The sequence below is a fragment of the Oncorhynchus nerka genome, linkage group LG9a (genome assembly GCF_034236695.1).
Source record: "Oncorhynchus nerka isolate Pitt River linkage group LG9a, Oner_Uvic_2.0, whole genome shotgun sequence".
Lineage (NCBI taxonomy): Eukaryota > Metazoa > Chordata > Actinopteri > Salmoniformes > Salmonidae > Oncorhynchus > Oncorhynchus nerka.
The window spans coordinates 9443673-9462070 of record NC_088404.1 but is presented as its reverse complement, the minus strand read 5'-3'; the positions used below and the strand labels follow the sequence as shown (position 1 = coordinate 9462070).

At 39.3% G+C, this 18398-nt stretch overlaps 1 protein-coding gene across 1 annotated transcript in view; it reads right to left on the bottom strand.

Moving 5' to 3' along the window:
* The window catches only part of pik3c2g (phosphatidylinositol-4-phosphate 3-kinase catalytic subunit type 2 gamma), a 54287-nt gene that overhangs the window by 32245 nt on the left and 3644 nt on the right, over positions 1-18398 (bottom strand). The window contains exons 5-14 of the mRNA XM_065022292.1: positions 18227-18384; positions 17344-17470; positions 13602-13713; positions 12424-12494; positions 11359-11422; positions 6165-6290; positions 5540-5570; positions 1786-1969; positions 1172-1294; positions 820-948 (exon numbers count right to left, since the gene is read on the bottom strand). Of these exons, the coding sequence (XP_064878364.1) occupies positions 820-948; positions 1172-1294; positions 1786-1969; positions 5540-5570; positions 6165-6290; positions 11359-11422; positions 12424-12494; positions 13602-13713; positions 17344-17470; positions 18227-18384 (1125 nt within the window). The remainder of the gene's footprint in view (positions 1-819; positions 949-1171; positions 1295-1785; positions 1970-5539; positions 5571-6164; positions 6291-11358; positions 11423-12423; positions 12495-13601; positions 13714-17343; positions 17471-18226; positions 18385-18398) is intronic.

Here is an 18398-nt window from a genome sequence, read left to right as displayed (position 1 = left end):
AGATGGACCAGTGATATTATAGATGGACCAGTGTGTTATAGATGGACCAGTGTGTTATAGATAGACCAGTGTGTTATAGATAGACCAGTGTGTTATAGATGGACCAGTGTGTTATAGATAGACCAGTGTGTTATAGATGGACCAGTGTGTTATAGATGGACCAGTGTGTTATAGATGGACCAGTGTGTTATAGATGGACCAGTGTGTTATAGATGGACCAGTGTGTTATAGATGGACCAGTGTGTTATAGATGGACCAGTGTGTTATAGATGGACCAGTGTGTTATAGATAGACCAGTGTGTTATAGATGGACCAGTGTGTTATAGATAGACCAGTGTGTTATAGATGGACCAGTGTGTTATAGATGGACCAGTATGTTATAGATGGACCAGTGATATTATAGATGGACCAGTGTGTTATAGATGGACCAGTGTGTTATAGATGGACCAGTGTGTTATAGATGGACCAGTGTGTTATAGATGGACCAGTGATATTATAGATGGACCAGTGTGTTATAGATGGACCAGTGTGTTATAGATGGACCAGTGTGTTATAGATGAACCAGTGTGTTATAGATGAACCAGTGATATTATAGATGGACCAGTGATATTATAGATGGACCAGTGTGTTATAGATAGACCAGTGTGTTATAGATGGACCAGTGTGTTATAGATGGACCAGTGTGTTATAGATGGACCAGTGTGTTATAGATGGACCAGTGTGTTATAGATGGACCAGTGTGTTATAGATGGACCAGTGTGTTATAGATGAACCAGTGATATTATAGATAGAGCGTTGTATGTGGTGAACAGAGCCTACCTGTTACTGTATAGAGGCAGGACGGCCCAGCGTAACAGTTCAGGAGACTTGCCCTGTTTCGTCCCCTGGAGACGTATCGTCAACATGGACTCATAAGGTAGCTGTTTGATCTGTTTCGGGAACACCATCCTGAAAACACACAGATATATATACACAGTATATCCGAATCCATTCATATTCTATATTCTAAACGGGGGGGGGGGGGGGGATTACATAATTCAAAAAAGGGTGAAATTGACTAAAACTGGAAGAAAAGTCCCGGCAGGAAATGAGACTTGATTTTAGTGGAAGTGAAGTTGGTTCCAGAATAACATGTAAATAACTGAGTCCCATTGGTTGAAGAGACCCTTACATGCGATGACACTGAATCTTGTTGCCAAGCGACAAGGCTGTGCTGATGTTCTCAGAGACGCCCGTCTCGCAGATATCTTTCCCTCCATACGTCAGCGAACAGGAAATGGAGAAGTAATTAAAACTGGTAACGACAGACAAGAGGAGGACCAAAATAAATTCATTAGACCTCACTGCACTTCCTCTACCCATTGTTGTATTGTGGTGTTTGACAAAACCCTTACGGAACAGAACACCCAGCCAGATTACATCCTCCTGCACTAAAAAAAAACAAAAAAGGTACTAGCACTGAAATGTTGTCTTTGTTTTTCTTTCACTCTGACTAGCAAACTATTTGAGAAAGGTTTCACTTTCAAAGACTGTGATATGTGCCTGTTTTGACTACTTTAGTTGAATCCACCGATTTTCCAGAGCTGTAAAAAGGTCTGTGTAAACAGTCAATGTTCTGTTACAATAGGTTGAGGTCTCTCTCTCTCTCTCTCTCTCTCTCTCTCTCTCTCTCTCTCTCTCTCTCTCTCTCTCTCTCTCTCTCTCTCTCTCTCTCTCTCTCTCTCTCTCTCTCTCTCTCTCTCTCTCTCTCTCTCTCTCTCTCTCTCTCTCTCTCTCGTGAAATACCTGTTTAACCAGTTGGGTTGTAGCCTGTAGAGCGCTGCGACGTTGAGCTGGAGGATGTCAGAGCTGTGGTCTACGTCACAGACAGGAGGGCTGTGGTACACGTCCTGGCCCCTGAAGTCTGAGCTGAAGTTGTCAAAGAAAACGTGCAGCAGTTTGCCCAGGGCCTGGTGGAGCATCATCATCGCTATAGAACAACAGACTACAGTTATAGAACAACAGACTACAGTTATAGAACACCAGACTATAGATATAGAACAACAGACATAGAACAGACTACAGTTATAGAACAACAGACATAGAACAGACTACAGTTATAGAACAACAGACATAGAACAGACTACAGTTATGGAACACCAGACTACAGGTATAGAACAACAGACTACAGGTATAGAACACCAGACTACAGTTATAGAACACCAGACTACAGGTATAGAACAACAGACTACAGGTATAGAACAACAGACTACAGGTATAGAACACCAGACTACAGGTATAGAACACCAGACTACAGGTATAGAACAACAGACTACAGGTATAGAACACCAGACTACAGGTATAGAACACCAGACTACAGGTACTACAGGTATAGAACAGACCAGACTACAGGTATAGAACACCAGACTACAACAGACTACAGTTATAGAACAGACTACAGACTACAGGTATAGAACACCAGACTACAGTTATAGAACAGACTACAGTTATAGAACAGACTACAGTATAGAACACCAGACTACAACAGACTACAGTTATAGAACAGACTACAGACTACAGTTATAGAACAACAGACTACAGGTATAGAACACCAGACTACAGTTATAGAACAGACTACAGACTACAGTTATAGAACACAGACTACAGGTATAGAACACCAGACTACAGACTACAGTATAGAACACCAGACTACAGTTATAGAACACTACAGACTACAGGTATAGAACACCAGACTACAGTTATAGAACACCAGACTAGTTATAGAACAACAGACTACAGGTAGTTATAGAACAACAGACTAGTTATAGAACAGACTACAGGAACACCAGACCACAGGTATAGAACACCAGACTACAGTTATAGAACAACAGACTACAGGTATAGAACACCAGACTACAGTTATAGAACAACAGACTACAGGTATAGAACACCAGACTACAGTTATAGAACACCAGACTACAGGTATAGAACACCAGACTACAGTTATAGAACACCAGACTACAGTTATAGAACACCAGACTACAGGTATAGACTACAGTTATAGAACACCAGACTACAGTTATAGAACACCAGACTACAGGTATAGAACACCAGACTACAGGTATAGAACACCAGACTAGTTATAGAACACCAGACTACAGGTATAGAACACCAGACTATAGGTATAGAACACCAGACTACAGTTATAGAACACCAGACTACAGTTATAGAACAACAGACTACAGGTATAGAACACCAGACTAGTTATAGAACAACAGACTACAGGTATAGAACACCAGACAGACTACAGGGATAGAACAACAGACTACAGTTATAGAACAACAGACTACAGGTATAGAACACCAGACTACAGGTATAGAACACCAGACTACAGGTATAGAACACCAGACTAGTTATAGAACAACAGACTACAGGTATAGAACACCAGACAGACTATAGAACAACAGACAGATAGAACAACAGACTACAGGTATAGAACACCAGACTACAGGTATAGAACACCAGACTACAGGTATAGAACACCATACTACAGGTATAGAACACCAGACTACAGTTATAGAACACCAGACTACAGGTATAGAACACCAGACTACAGGTATAGAACACCAGACTACAGTTATAGAACACCAGGCTACAGGTATAGAACACCAGACTACAGGTATAGAACACCAGACTACAGTTATAGAACACCAGACTACAGGTATAGAACACCAGACTACAGTTATAGAACATCAGACTACAGGTATAGAACAACAGACTACAGTTATAGAACAACAGACTACAGGTATAGAACACCAGACTACAGTTATAGAACACTAGACTACAGTTATAGAACACCAGACTACAGGTATAGAACAACAGACTACAGTTATAGAACAACAGACTAGTTACAGAACAACAGACTACAGGTATAGAACAACAGACTACAGTTATAGAACAACAGACTAGTTACAGAACAACAGACTACAGGTATAGAACACCAGACTACAGTTATAGAACACCAGACTACAGTTATAGAACACCAGACTACAGGTATAGAACACCAGACTACAGGTATAGAACACCAGACTACAGGTATAGAACACCAGACTACAGGTATAGAACACCAGACTAGTTATAGAACAACAGACTACAGGTATAGAACACCAGACTACAGTTATAGAACACCAGACTACAGGTATAGAACACCAGACTACAGGTATAGAACACCAGACTACAGTTATAGAACACCAGACTACAGGTATAGAACACCAGACTACAGGTATAGAACACCAGACTAGTTATAGAACAACAGACTACAGGTATAGAACACCAGACAGACTACAGGGATAGAACAACAGACTACAGTTATAGAACAACAGACTACAGGTACACCAGACTACAGGTATAGAACATAGAACACCAGACACCAGACTACAGGTATAGAACACCAGACTAATAGAACATCAGACTAGACTACAGGAACACCAGGCTATAGAACACCAGACTACAGTTATAGAACACCAGACTATAGAACACCAGACTACAGGTACACCAGACTACAGTTATAGAACACCAGACTACAGGTATAGAACAACAGACTACAGTTATAGAACAACAGACTACAGGTATAGAACAGAACAGTTATAGAACACTAGACTACAGACTACAGGTATAGAACAACAGACTACAGAACAACAGACTTATAGAACAACAGACTACAGTTATAGAACAGAACAACAGACTACAGGTATAGAACACCAGACTACAGTTATAGAACACCAGACTACAGTTATAGAACACCAGACTACAGGTATAAAACAACAGACTACAGGTATAGAACACCAGACTACAGTTATAGAACACCAGACTACAGGTATAGAACACCAGACTACAGTTATAGAACAACAGACTAGTTACAGAACAACAGACTACAGGTATAGAACAACAGACTACAGTTATAGAACACCAGACTACAGTTATAGAACACCAGACTACAGGTATAGAACACCAGACTACAGTTATAGAACACCAGACTACAGTTATAGAACACCAGACTACAGGTATAGAACAACAGACTACAGTTATAGAACAACAGACTACAGGTATAGAACACCAGACTACAGTTATAGAACACCAGACTACAGGTATAGAACAGACTACAGTTATAGAACAACAGACTAGTTACAGAACAACAGACTACAGTTATAGAACAACAGACTACAGGTATAGAACACCAGACTATTATAGAACACCAGACTACAGTTATAGAACAACAGACTACAGTTATAGAACAACAGACTAGTTACAGAACAACAGACTACAGGTATAGAACAACAGACATACAAGAACATCAGAGGGTTCATCCAAAATCAGTCACATATGGACATCTGGTTTGTTAAATAAACTACAATAGTCTACACAGCCAAGCACTCAGCCAACAATAGGGTTTTTCTCACTGCATGTTCTCAGACGTAGGTTAACCTTAAACCTCTGTTTAACAGCATGCTTGGTTTGAGCTCAAGCGTATCTCATAGACTTCCTTAATAATGGGACTTACAGGTCTCACACTCGTACATTTCCAAATGGTCCTGGAGGAGAACAACAAACAAGGAAACATGACTTTGCATTTTTCACAATGAAACCGTCAGAGTAAAGACTTTTTCTGTGAATGTGGTATAATGTCAACATGTGCAGCCAGTGATTTAGGAATCAACTGTATTTATATTACTGTATTTAGTGCTATACGTTGAATCCAGATTTAGTATCATGCTATAGAAATCAACTGTATTTATATCACTGTATTTAGTGCTATACATTGAATCCAGATTTAGTATCAGTGCTTTAGGAATCAACAGTAATTACATTACTGTATTTAGTGCTATACATTGAATCCAGATTTAGTATCATGCTATAGAAATCAACTGTATTTATATTACTGTATTTAGTGCTATACATTGAATCCAGATTTAGTATTAGTGATTTAGGAATCAACAGTAATTACATTACTGTATTTAGTGCTATACATTGAATCCAGATTTAGTATCATGCTATAGAAATCAACTGTATTTATATTACTGTATTTAGTGCTATACATTGAATCCAGATTTAGTATTAGTGCTTTAGGAATCAACAGTAATTACATTACTGTATTTAGTGCTATACGTTATATGCAGATTTTGTACCAGTGCTACAGGTTTAATCCTCCGTAGCTTGCCGATAGCCTCCTCCAGCTCTCTAGTAGAGATCCCACACAGCAGGTTGATGATGGTACGGACCTCATCCAATAGCAGGTTAAGATTACTGCCACACTTTGGAGACAGAACATAGAATATAATAGACATACATTAGGAAACATGTGCATGTTTGTGTTTGCCACTGTGATGCCAAAAGAAAACTTGAGGACATTTAAAGCTTTTTGATTTGATTTTTTTTAAAGCAATTTGATTTGATTTGATTTTGATTTGATTTGAAGCTGTAACTTATGCATTTACTATAGGGCTGTACTGGGATATTTGATTGCACAGTTAGCCTATCTGTGTATCGCTGTAACTAGACCAGAGTCCTGAAGTACTATGTGCAAAGATTGCGTCATCATCCCCTTTCATTTAAAGCTGCACAATGCAGAAATCGCTCCGTCATTTCCTGGTTCTTAAAATTCGAACAGTTTGCCTGAAGACTAGCAAGTACAGCGTAGAGAATCAGTGTACCATCTAAACGGCTGTGAAATATAATTTCCATAACCCAAAATATTGTATTTTCAGCTGTTTGAAGCTTTTGTAGAAAACCGAATGTAAAAGACGCAGAAAAAAGAAACGTAAGAATAGGAAGCATAGAAATAGCAAACATAGAACAGATCTACCGCTTCTTAGACTTGATTTCAATGTAAATGACAGATCTATAACTCACATTTCAATGTAAATGACAGATCTATAACTCACATTTCTATGTAAATGACAGATCAATAACTCACATTTCTATGTAAATGACAGATCTATAACTCACATTTCTATGTAAATGACAGATCTATAACTCACATTTCTATGTAAATGACAGATCTATAACTCACATTTCATAAATGACAGATCTATAACTCACATTTCTATGTAAATGACAGATCTATAACTCACATTTCAATGTAAATGACAGATCTATAACTCACATTTCTATGTAAATGACAGATCTATAACTCACATTTCTATGTAAATGACAGATCTATAACTCACATTTCATAAATGACAGATCTATAACTCACATTTCAATGTAAATGACAGATCTATAACTCACATGTCTATGTAAATGACAGATCTATCACTCACATTTCAATGTAAATAACCCACATTTCAATGTAAATGACAGATCTATAACTCACATTTCTATGTAAATGACAGATCTATAACTCACATTTCAATGTAAATGACAGATCTATAACTCACATTTCAATGTAAATGACAGATCTATAACTCACATTTCTATGTAAATGACAGATCTATAACTCACATTTCAATGTAAATGACAGATCTATAACTCACATTTCTATGTAAATGACAGATCTATAACTCACATTTCAATGTAAATGACAGATATATAACTCACATTTCTATGTAAATGACAGATCTATAACTCACATTTCTATGTAAATGACATATCTATAACTCACATTTCAATGTAAATGACAGATCTATAACTCACATTTCTATGTAAATGACATATCTATAACTCATATTTCAATGTAAATGACAGATCTATAACTCACATTTCATAAATGACAGATCTATAACTCACATTTCTATGTAAATGACAGATCTATAACTCACATTTCATTGTAAATGACAGATCTATAACTCACATTTCTATGTAAATGACAGATCTATAACTCACATTTCATTGTAAATGACAGATCTATAACTCACATTTCTATGTAAATGACAGATCTATAACTCACATTTCTATGTAAATGACAGATCTATAACTCATATTTCTATGTAAATGACAGATCTATAACTCACATTTCTATGTAAATGACAGATCTATAACTCACATTTCATAAATGACAGATCTATAACTCACATTTCAATGTAAATGACAGATCTATAACTCACATGTCTATGTAAATGACAGATCTATAACTCACATTTCTATGTAAATGACAGATCTATAACTCACATTTCTATGTAAATGACAGATCTATAACTCACATTTCATAAATGACAGATCTATAACTCACATTTCTATGTAAATGACAGATCTATAACTCATATTTCAATGTAAATGACAGATCTATAACTCACATTTCTATGTAAATGACAGATCTATAACTCACATTTCTATGTAAATGACAGATCTATAACTCACATTTCATAAATGACAGATCTATAACTCACATTTCTATGTAAATGACAGATCTATAACTCATATTTCAATGTAAATGACAGATCTATAACTCATATTTCAATGTAAATGACAGATCTATAACTCACATTTCATAAATGACAGATCTATAACTCACATTTCATAAATGACAGATCTATAACTCACATTTCTATGTAAATGACAGATCTATAACTCATATTTCAATGTAAATGACAGATCTATAACTCATATTTCAATGTAAATGACAGATCTATAACTCACATTTCTATGTAAATGACAGATCTATAACTCATATTTCAATGTAAATGACAGATCTATAACTCATATTTCATATTGCAGCTTTAACGAAGACGACTGATTAAATATTTTATTCTCATTCACTTTTTGTGTGTAAAAAAAAAGAGAACCATGTTAAAACAACTATCACATGACAAAATGCATTTCAAACTTCATATACAGTAAATCATATTTTACTTTATCAAATAAGAATTGGGAAAAAAGCGCTTGTGCATTGATAAGGTCACCAAAGAAGGCATTAACAATAAGTTAATAAAATAAAGAAGCTACTTTAACAAGCCTATTTTACACCATAGCTTGATGAATTTTCAAGATAACTTTTCTTTCATTTTGATTTCAGGCACAAATGAAAATGTCCACTCGGCACAGCCAGAAGAGGACTGGCCACCCCACATAGCCTGGTTCCTCTCTAGGTTTCTTCCTAGGTTCTGGCCTTTCTAGGGAGTTTTTCCTAGCCACCGTGCTTCTACACCTGCATTGCTTGCTGTTTGGGGTTTTAGGCTGGGTTTCGGTACAGCACTTTGAGATATCAGCTGATGTAAGAAGGGCTATATAAATACATTTGATGATTCAGCATTGTCTCAATAAAGAGTTCTGACTCGCCCATGGATTGATGTTTCAGCATTGTCTCAATAAAGAGTTTGTTGTCCGACTAGCCAGGTGTGACATACAGTTAACCTCTTCAACCTATGGGGGCGCTATTTCATTATTGGATAAAAAAAAACGTGCCCGTTTTAAGCGTAATATTTTGTCACGAAAAGATGCTCGACTATGCATATAATTGGCAGCTTTGGAAAGAAAACACTCTGACGTTTCCAAAACTGCAAAGATATTATCTGTGAGTGCCACAGAACTCATGCTACAGGCGAAACCAAGATGAAACCTCAAACAGGAAATTAGCAGAATTTTTGAGGCTCTGTTTTCCATTGTCTCCTTATATGGCTGTGAATGTGCCATGAACGAGCCTAAGCTTTCTGCCGTTTGCCCAAGATGTCTGCAGCATTGTGACGTATTTGTAGGCATATCATTGGAAGATTGGCCATAAGAGACTACATTTGCCAGGGGTCCGCCCGGTGTCCTTTGTCTAAATTGGTGCGTAATCTTCAACTGGAGGCATTTTCCATTGAGATTCAGAGGAGAACGCACACTTCCACGAACGATATATCATCGAAGAGATATGTGAAAAACACGTTGAGGATTGATTCTAAACAACGTTTACCATGTTTCAGTCGATATTATGGAGTTAGTTTGGAAAAAAGTTTGGCGTTTTGACGAATGAATTTTCGTTTTTTTTTGGTAGCCAAACATGACGAAGAAAACGGACCGATTTCTCCTGCACAAATAATCTTTCAGGAAAAACTGAACATTTGCTATCTAACTGAGAGTCTCCTCATTGAAAACATCCGAAGTTCTTCAAAGGTAAATGATTTTATTTGAATGGTTTTCTGTTTTTTTTGAAAATGTTGCCTGCTGAATGCTAACGCTAAATGCTAACGCTAGCTATCAATAGCTATCAATACTGTTACACAAATGCTTGTTTTGCTATGGTTGAGAAGCATATTTTTGAAAATCTGAGATGACAGTGTTGTTAACAAAAGGCTAAGCTTGAGAGCTAGCATATTGATTTCATTTCATTTGCGATTTTCATGAATAGTTAACGTTGTGTTATGCTAATGAGCTTGCGGATAGATTTACACAATCCTGGATACAGGTTTTTGTCTTAGCTAAACGTGACGCACAAAATGGACCGATTTCTCCTGCACAAATAATCTTTCAGGAAAAACTGAACATTTGCTATCTAACTGAGAGTCTTCTCATTGAAAACATCCGAAGTTCTTCAAAGGTAAATTATTTTATTTGAATGGTTTTCTGGTTTTTGTTAAAATGTTGCCTGCTGAATGCTAACGCTAAATGCTAACGCTAGCTATCAATAGCTATCAATACTGTTACACAAATGCTTGTTTTGCTATGGTTGAGAAGCATATTTTTGAAAATCTGAGATGACAGTGTTGTTAACAAAAGGCTAAGCTTGAGAGCTAGCATATTGATTTCATTTCATTTGCGATTTTCATGAATAGTTAACGTTGTGTTATGCTAATGAGCTTGCGGATAGATTTATACAATCCTGGATACAGGTTTTTTTCTTAGCTAAACGTGACGCACAAAATGGAGCGATTACTAATAAACAAATAATCTTTCAGGAAAAACTGAACATTTGCTATCATACTGAGAGTCTCCTCATTGAAAAAAAATCAGAAGTTCTTCAAAGGTAAATGATTTTATTTGAATGCTTTTCTGGTTTTTGTTAACAAAAGGCTAAGCTTGAGAGCTAGCATATTTATTTCATTTCATTTGCGATTTTCATGAATAGTTAACGTTGCATTATGGTAATGAGCTTGAGGCTGTATTCACGATCCCGGATCCGGGATGGCTCGACGCAAGAAGTTAACAAGCCAGAGTTAGCAGCAGGAGGACGAATTATATCCACTGCATTGGTACGGACGAAGCCTGAGCTGGAATGTGAAGCTAACTGAAGCTGAAGCTAGCTTTGATTTAGCCAGCCCTGAAGTGCCGGATGGGCGGGGTTTCAAGTTTGCACCAGTCAAACAATCCACAATTCACTTTCCAAAAACCTAGAATGACTGGAGTCAAGGCTCAAGGAGAACCAATACTATTTGAACCCAGGATATACTGTAACCAACCACTAACCTTGCTCCTCATCAGTTTGTTAACCTCCTTGTTATAGCAACTCAGCTTCTCTTGGAGGCTCAACCTGAGAGAGAGGGAGAAAAAGAGAGAGAGAGAGAGAGAGAGAGAGAGAGAGTGAGGGAGAGTGAGAGAGGGACAGTGACAGAGTGAGAGAGGGAGAGAGGGAGAGAGAGAGTGACAGAGTGACAGAGTGAGAGAGAGAGAGGAGAGAGAGAGAGCGAGAGAAAGGGAGAGAGAATGAGAGAAAGGGAGAGAGAATGAGAGAGGGAGAGGGAGAGAGGGAGCGAGAGTGACAGATTGTGAGAGAGAGACAGATTGTGAGAGAGAGAGAGAGAGAGAGAGAGGGAGAGAGAGGGAGAGTGAGAGACAGAGAGAGAGAGAGAGAGAGAGAGAGTGAGGGAGAGTGAGAGAGGGAGAGAGTGACAGAGTGAGAGAGGGAGAGAGAGAGTGACAGAGTGACAGAGTGAGAGGGAGAGAGAGAGTGACAGAGTGACAGAGTGAGATAGGGAGAGAGAGTGACAGAGTGACAGGGTGAGAGAGGGAGAGGGAGAGAGGGAGAGAGAGAGAGAGCGAGAGAAAGGGAGAGAGAATGAGAGAGGGAGAGGGAGAGAGGGAGCGAGAGAGGGAGAGAGTGACAGAGTGAGAGAGAGAGAGAGAGAGACAGATTGTGAGAGAGAGAGAGAGAGAGAGAGAGAGGGAGAGAGAGAGAGAGAGAGAGAGAGGGAGAGAGAGGGAGAGACAGAGACAGAGAGAGGCCGATTGCGAGAGAGAGAGAGAGAGAGAAAAAAGAGAGAGGGAGACAGAGAGAGAACAATAAACACAGTGTATCAAAAAGATAATGACTTAAAATGCCTTTATTTGTTCAATGGAAACAAAGTTAATAAACTCTGACATGTTTCAGTGCCCTCCTCATAAAGTGAAAGGTGGAGACTTTGCATAAATAAGACTCTCTATAGTGTTTTAGATCATCGATAATCAATAGTATTTTGGGCTGAGTCAGTCATTTTGTGCCCTAAGAGACAACAGCATAATGATATAGAGCGGAACGTCAAGTCTGCATTGTACCTTGATGTGTTGAAGACACAAGCAGAGCCAAGGAGTTGGTACAGGTGACACTGAGCTCTGTCGTCCTCAACCTTCCGGAAGGAACACAGTAGATTTACTACATAGCAACCAGGAATACACAAACATGTCAAATAAATACACCAGGTATTAAAATCAGATCAATAAATCAAATCTACCAAAAACTTAATTATGTTTAGGCAGGCCAAGTTTTTATGAGTCTGCCTCCAATGACATCTTTAAAGCCACAATCTGTAATTTGGCAAACCCCACCACATTTTTAAAACATTGAACAGAAGAAACTATTGCAGAATGCACCTTTAAAGTATGAACGTTCCATTTGCTTATAGCTTCTAAATGCCAGGTGTGACGCGGAGGTAAACAGAGCAAAGTCTAGGAATCAGGGTGGAGGTTTTCACAGTGACACCAGCCCTCACTCACTCATTCACTCTCTCTGTCTCTCTCACACACCAGCCCTCACTCACTCATTCACTCTCTCTGTCTCTCTCTCTGTCTCTTTCTCACTCTCTCACACACACCAGCCCACACTCTCTCTGTCTCTCTCTCTGTCTCTTTCTCACTCTCTCACACACACCAGCCCCCTCCCTCCCTCCCTCCCTCTCTCACTCTCTCACACACACCAGCCCCCCCCTGAAGGGAAGCGTCCTGGCTAGAAGCCAGCCAAGAGCCGGTAGTTAGAAGGAGACCATTGCAACATGAGCAATTTGAAGACAGAGCCCTGAAGTCTGTCTCTCCTTGGTTAATGTTCTACTGATTGACCGTTTGGGTGGGAATGCAACACTCAAAAGAAAGCCGTGTGAAACCTTTAGTCCTGTATATCTTAGTTGGTGCCTGTGCACACACTTGCAATGGCATGATCACATACACCCTACTAAAATGTAATGTATTGTACTTGATCAAATCATCTGATCAAATCAAATCAAATGTTATTTGTCACATACACATGGTTAGCAGATGTTAATGCGAGTGTAGCGAAATGCTTGTGCTTCTAGTTCCGACAATGCAGTAATAACCAACGAGTAATCTAACTAACAATTCCAAAACTACTGTCTTATACACACACGTGTAAGGGGATAAAGAATATGTACATAAAGATATATGAATGAGTGATGGCACAGATGAAGTGGTGTGTATTATTATTGGTATTATGAACTACTTACGTCCCTTGCCAACAGATTCTGTAGTGTGTTAACCTGTAGTAATCTGAGAGGGACCTCCAGGGAACACTTATGATAGTCCTGGATGCTCCCGTGCATACCCAGCATCTCCTCACTGAGGAATACAACAAGGTAAAGGCATTAAGAACAGGAAACGTACAGGAAGACACAGTAACAGCAGACATGAAGAATATCACACAGTAACAGCAGACAGGAAGAATATCACACAGGAAGTAACAGCAGACAGGAAGACTATCACACAGTAACAGCAGACAGGAAGACTATCACACAGTAACAGCAGACAGGAAGACTATCACACAGTAACAGCAGACATGAAGAATATCACACAGGAAGTAACAGCAGACAGGAAGAATATCACACAGGAAGTAACAGCAGAAATGAAGAATATTACACAGGAAGTAACAGCAGACATGAAGAATATCACACAGGAAGTAACAGCAGACAGGAAGAATATCACACAGGAAGTAACAGCAGAAATGAAGAATATTACACAGGAAGTAACAGCAGACATGAAGAATATCACACAGGAAGTAACAGCAGACATGAAGAATATTACACAGGAAGTAACAGCAGACATGAAGAATATCACACAGGAAGTAACAGCAGACAGGAAGAATATCACACAGGAAGTAACAGCAGACATGAAGATTATTACACAGGAAGTAACAGCAGACAGGAAGACTATCACACAGGAAGTAACAGCAGACAGGAAGACTATCACACAGGAAGTAACAGTAGACAGGAAGACTATCACACAGGAAGTAACAGCAGACAGGAAGACTATAACACAGGAAGTAACAGCAGACATGAAGATTATTACACAGGAAGTAACAGCAGACAGGAAGACTATCACACAGGAAGTAACAGCAGACAGGAAGAATATCACACAGGAAGTAACAGCAGACATGAAGAATATTACACAGGAAGTAACAGCAGACAGGAAGACTATCACACAGGAAGTAACAGCAGACATGAAGATTATTACACAGGAAGTAACAGCAGACAGGAAGACTATCACACAGGAAGTAACAGCAGACAGGAAGACTATCACACAGGAAGTAACAGCAGACAGGAAGAATATCACACAGGAAGTAACAGCAGACATGAAGAATATTACACATGAAGTAACAGCAGACAGGAAGACTATCACACAGGAAGTAACAGCAGACATGAAGATTATTACACAGGAAGTAACAGCAGACAGGAAGACTATCACACAGGAAGTAACAGCAGACAGGAAGACTATCACACAGGAAGTAACAGCAGACATGAAGATTATTACACAGGAAGTAACAGCAGACATGAAGAATATCACACAGGAAGTAACAGCAGACAGGAAGAATATCACACAGGAAGTAACAGCAGACAGGAAGAATATTACACAGTAACAGCAGACATGAAGAATATTAGACAGTAACAGCAGACATGAAGAATATCACACAGGAAGTAACAGCAGACATGAAGAATATTACACAGGAAGTAACAGCAGACATGAAGAATATTACACAGGAAGTAACAGCAGACAGGAAGAATATCACACAGGAAGTAACAGCAGACAGGAAGAATATCACACAGGAAGTAACAGCAGGAATGAAGAATATTACACAGGAAGTAACAGCAGACATGAAGAATATCACACAGGAAGTAACAGCAGACATGAAGAATATTACACAGGAAGTAACAGCAGACATGAAGAATATTACACAGGAAGTAACAGCAGACAGGAAGAATATCACACAGGAAGTAACAGCAGACAGGAAGAATATCACACAGGAAGTAACAGCAGACAGGAAGAATATCACACAGGAAGTAACAGCAGACAGGAAGACTATCACACAGGAAGTAACAGCAGACATGAAGATTATTACACAGGAAGTAACAGCAGACATGAAGAATATTACACAGTAACAGCAGACATGAAGAATATCACACAGGAAGTAACAGCAGAAATGAAGAATATTACACAGGAAGTAACAGCAGACATAAAGAATATCACACAGGAAGTAACAGCAGACATGAAGAATATTACACAGGAAGTAACAGCAGACATGAAGAATATCACACAGGAAGTAACAGCAGACATGAAGAATATCACACAGGAAGTAACAGCAGACATGAAGAATATCACACAGGAAGTAACAGCAGACATGAAGAATTTTACACAGGAAGTAACAGCAGACAGGAATAATATCACACAGGAAGTAACAGCAGACATGAAGAATATTACACAGGAAGTAACAGCAGACAGGAAGACTATCACACAGGAAGTAACAGCAGACATGAAGACTATCACACAGGAAGTAACAGCAGACATGAAGATTATTACACAGGAAGTAACAGCAGACAGGAAGACTATCACACAGTAACAGCAGATATGAAGAATATCACACAGGAAGTAACAGCATACATGAAGAATATTACACAGGAAGTAGCAGCAGACAGGAAGACTATCACATAGGAAGTAACAGCAGACAGGAAGAATATCACACAGGAAGTAACAGCAGACATGAAGAATATCACACAGGAAGTAACAGCAGACATGAAGAATATTACACAGGAAGTAACAGCAGACAGGAAGACTATCACACAGGAAGTAAAAACAGACATGAAGACTATCACACAGGAAGTAAGAGCAGACAACGAATATCACACAGTAACAGTAGACATGAAGAATATCACACAGGAAGTAACGGCAGACAACGAATATCACACAGTAACAGCAGACAGGAAGAATATCACACAGGAAGTAATATCAGCTGAAGCGTTATTGTGCAGGGAGAGATACCAAACAAAGAGGGCTTGTCCTCTCACTTGGAAATAGGTCAAGGCCAGGAGGGTAGCGTTGCCTGAGGGCTAGAGAGGGTAAAGGCTGGTTTATAAATGACAATATCGAGACAATTAGAACGCTACAAATGCCGGCTGGTCAAAACCACATTTACATTTTTATACTCCGGTGGAACGTCTATAGACGGGACAGATCTGTCTCCTTTGTCATGGTTACCTCACTGACAAAAACAAAAAAACGTATACGATTCTCCAGCAGAATGCACTGCTTTTATTTCGTCACACTCACAACCATAAGATATTTTCTGTTAGCTCGACATTAACTTGTAAATAATTATCGTGTTGTGAGTTTATTTTCCTCTAATAATAAATACAAATTTGGTAAAGTTAAGACATTGTCAGCTATGATATGGTCCTTATTTGAACTGGCTAGCCAGCTAGCTATGTAGGTAGCTAACAAGCTTGAAATGGATCAAAACATTGTCTAGAAAGTTTATTTGAGTTGTTGCGAGATTGACATCTAGTAAATTCATGTTTAAAAGGATGAGCTGCTGTTAAAATACACCAGCTATGATATTTTGACCACCAGGCTGTTAATGCAGCCTGTCGTTTCTGTGTCTATTCTATTTTCATAACGATGTCGGACGACAACAGAATGTTCACGATGTCACGGCGACAACAGAATGTTCACGATGTCACGGCGACAACAGAATGTTCACGATGTCACGGCGACAACAGAATGTTCACGATGTCACGGCGACAACAGAATGTTCACGATGTCACGGCGACAACAGAATGTTCACGATGTCACGGCGGCAACAGTCTACAGACGTGTCGTGTCGATAGACCAGCTGTATAACCAGCCTTGAAGGGGAATGAACGCAGGGAGGCTAGGGAATGGTGATTGGTTGGAGTTAGGTTTGCGGAGCGGTATACTTACTTCCTGAGGTACTCTTCAGAATCACACAACTTCAGGAGGTAGTATCCATAGTATCCACTGTCTCTTGGGTTAGTCTGTTCCAGAAGCAGCAAGATCTCATCTATCAGGGTCTGGACTGTTTTGTTCACTGGAGGAGAGAGAACAAGGTGGTCAAGGTCAACAAGGGGTCAAGGCCAACAAGGTGGTCAAGGTCAACAAGGGGTCAACGCCAACAAGGTGGTCAAGGTCAACAAGGTGGTCAAGGTCAACAAGGGGTCAAGGTCAACAAGGTGGTCAAGGTCAACAAGGTGGTCAGGGTCAACAAGGTGGTCAGGGTCAACAAGGTGGTCAGGGTCAACAAGGGGTCAAGGCCAACAAAAGGTGGTCAAGGTCAACAAGGGGTCAAGGCCAACAAGGTGGTCAAGGCCAACAAGGTGGTCAAGGTCAACAAGGTGGTCAAGGTCAACAAGGTGGTCAAGGTCAACAAGGTGGTCAAGGTCAACAACAACTCTAGTCACAGTCCCCAAAAAATGTATGTATGTATGTCAAATTAAAATCAAATCAAATGTATTTATAAAGCCCTTTTTACATCAGCTGATATCTCAAAGTGCTGTACAGAAACCCAGCCAGAAACACCAAACAGCAAGCAATGCAGGTGTAGAAGCATATTCAAACCTATCTCCCTTTTTCTAAAGACACTTTAACGTAACAAACGATGAAAAATACAGCAATACGTCTGGGAATAAACCATTACATCTCACATATCCTTTTAGACAATGTGATTGCCGATACACTTAAACGTGAACAGAAATGAAGTTGCCATAATTACGTGGCAATATAATTGTAGCTTAGCTACCACACGTTACAGCGGTATACATATGTGTTAGCTGTGTGTCTTACTTACACATGGTGGGAATGGGTAATTGGTGAAGGACCCAGGGAGTTGACACATTGACGGTGATCTCAGCCTCCTGCAGTAAGGAAGGGTGGATAGGTGACACACGCCCCCACACCACCCCTGAGTTAGACACCTGGTCAGTGTGGGGGTACCTAGACAACAGTCTGACGGAGAGAGA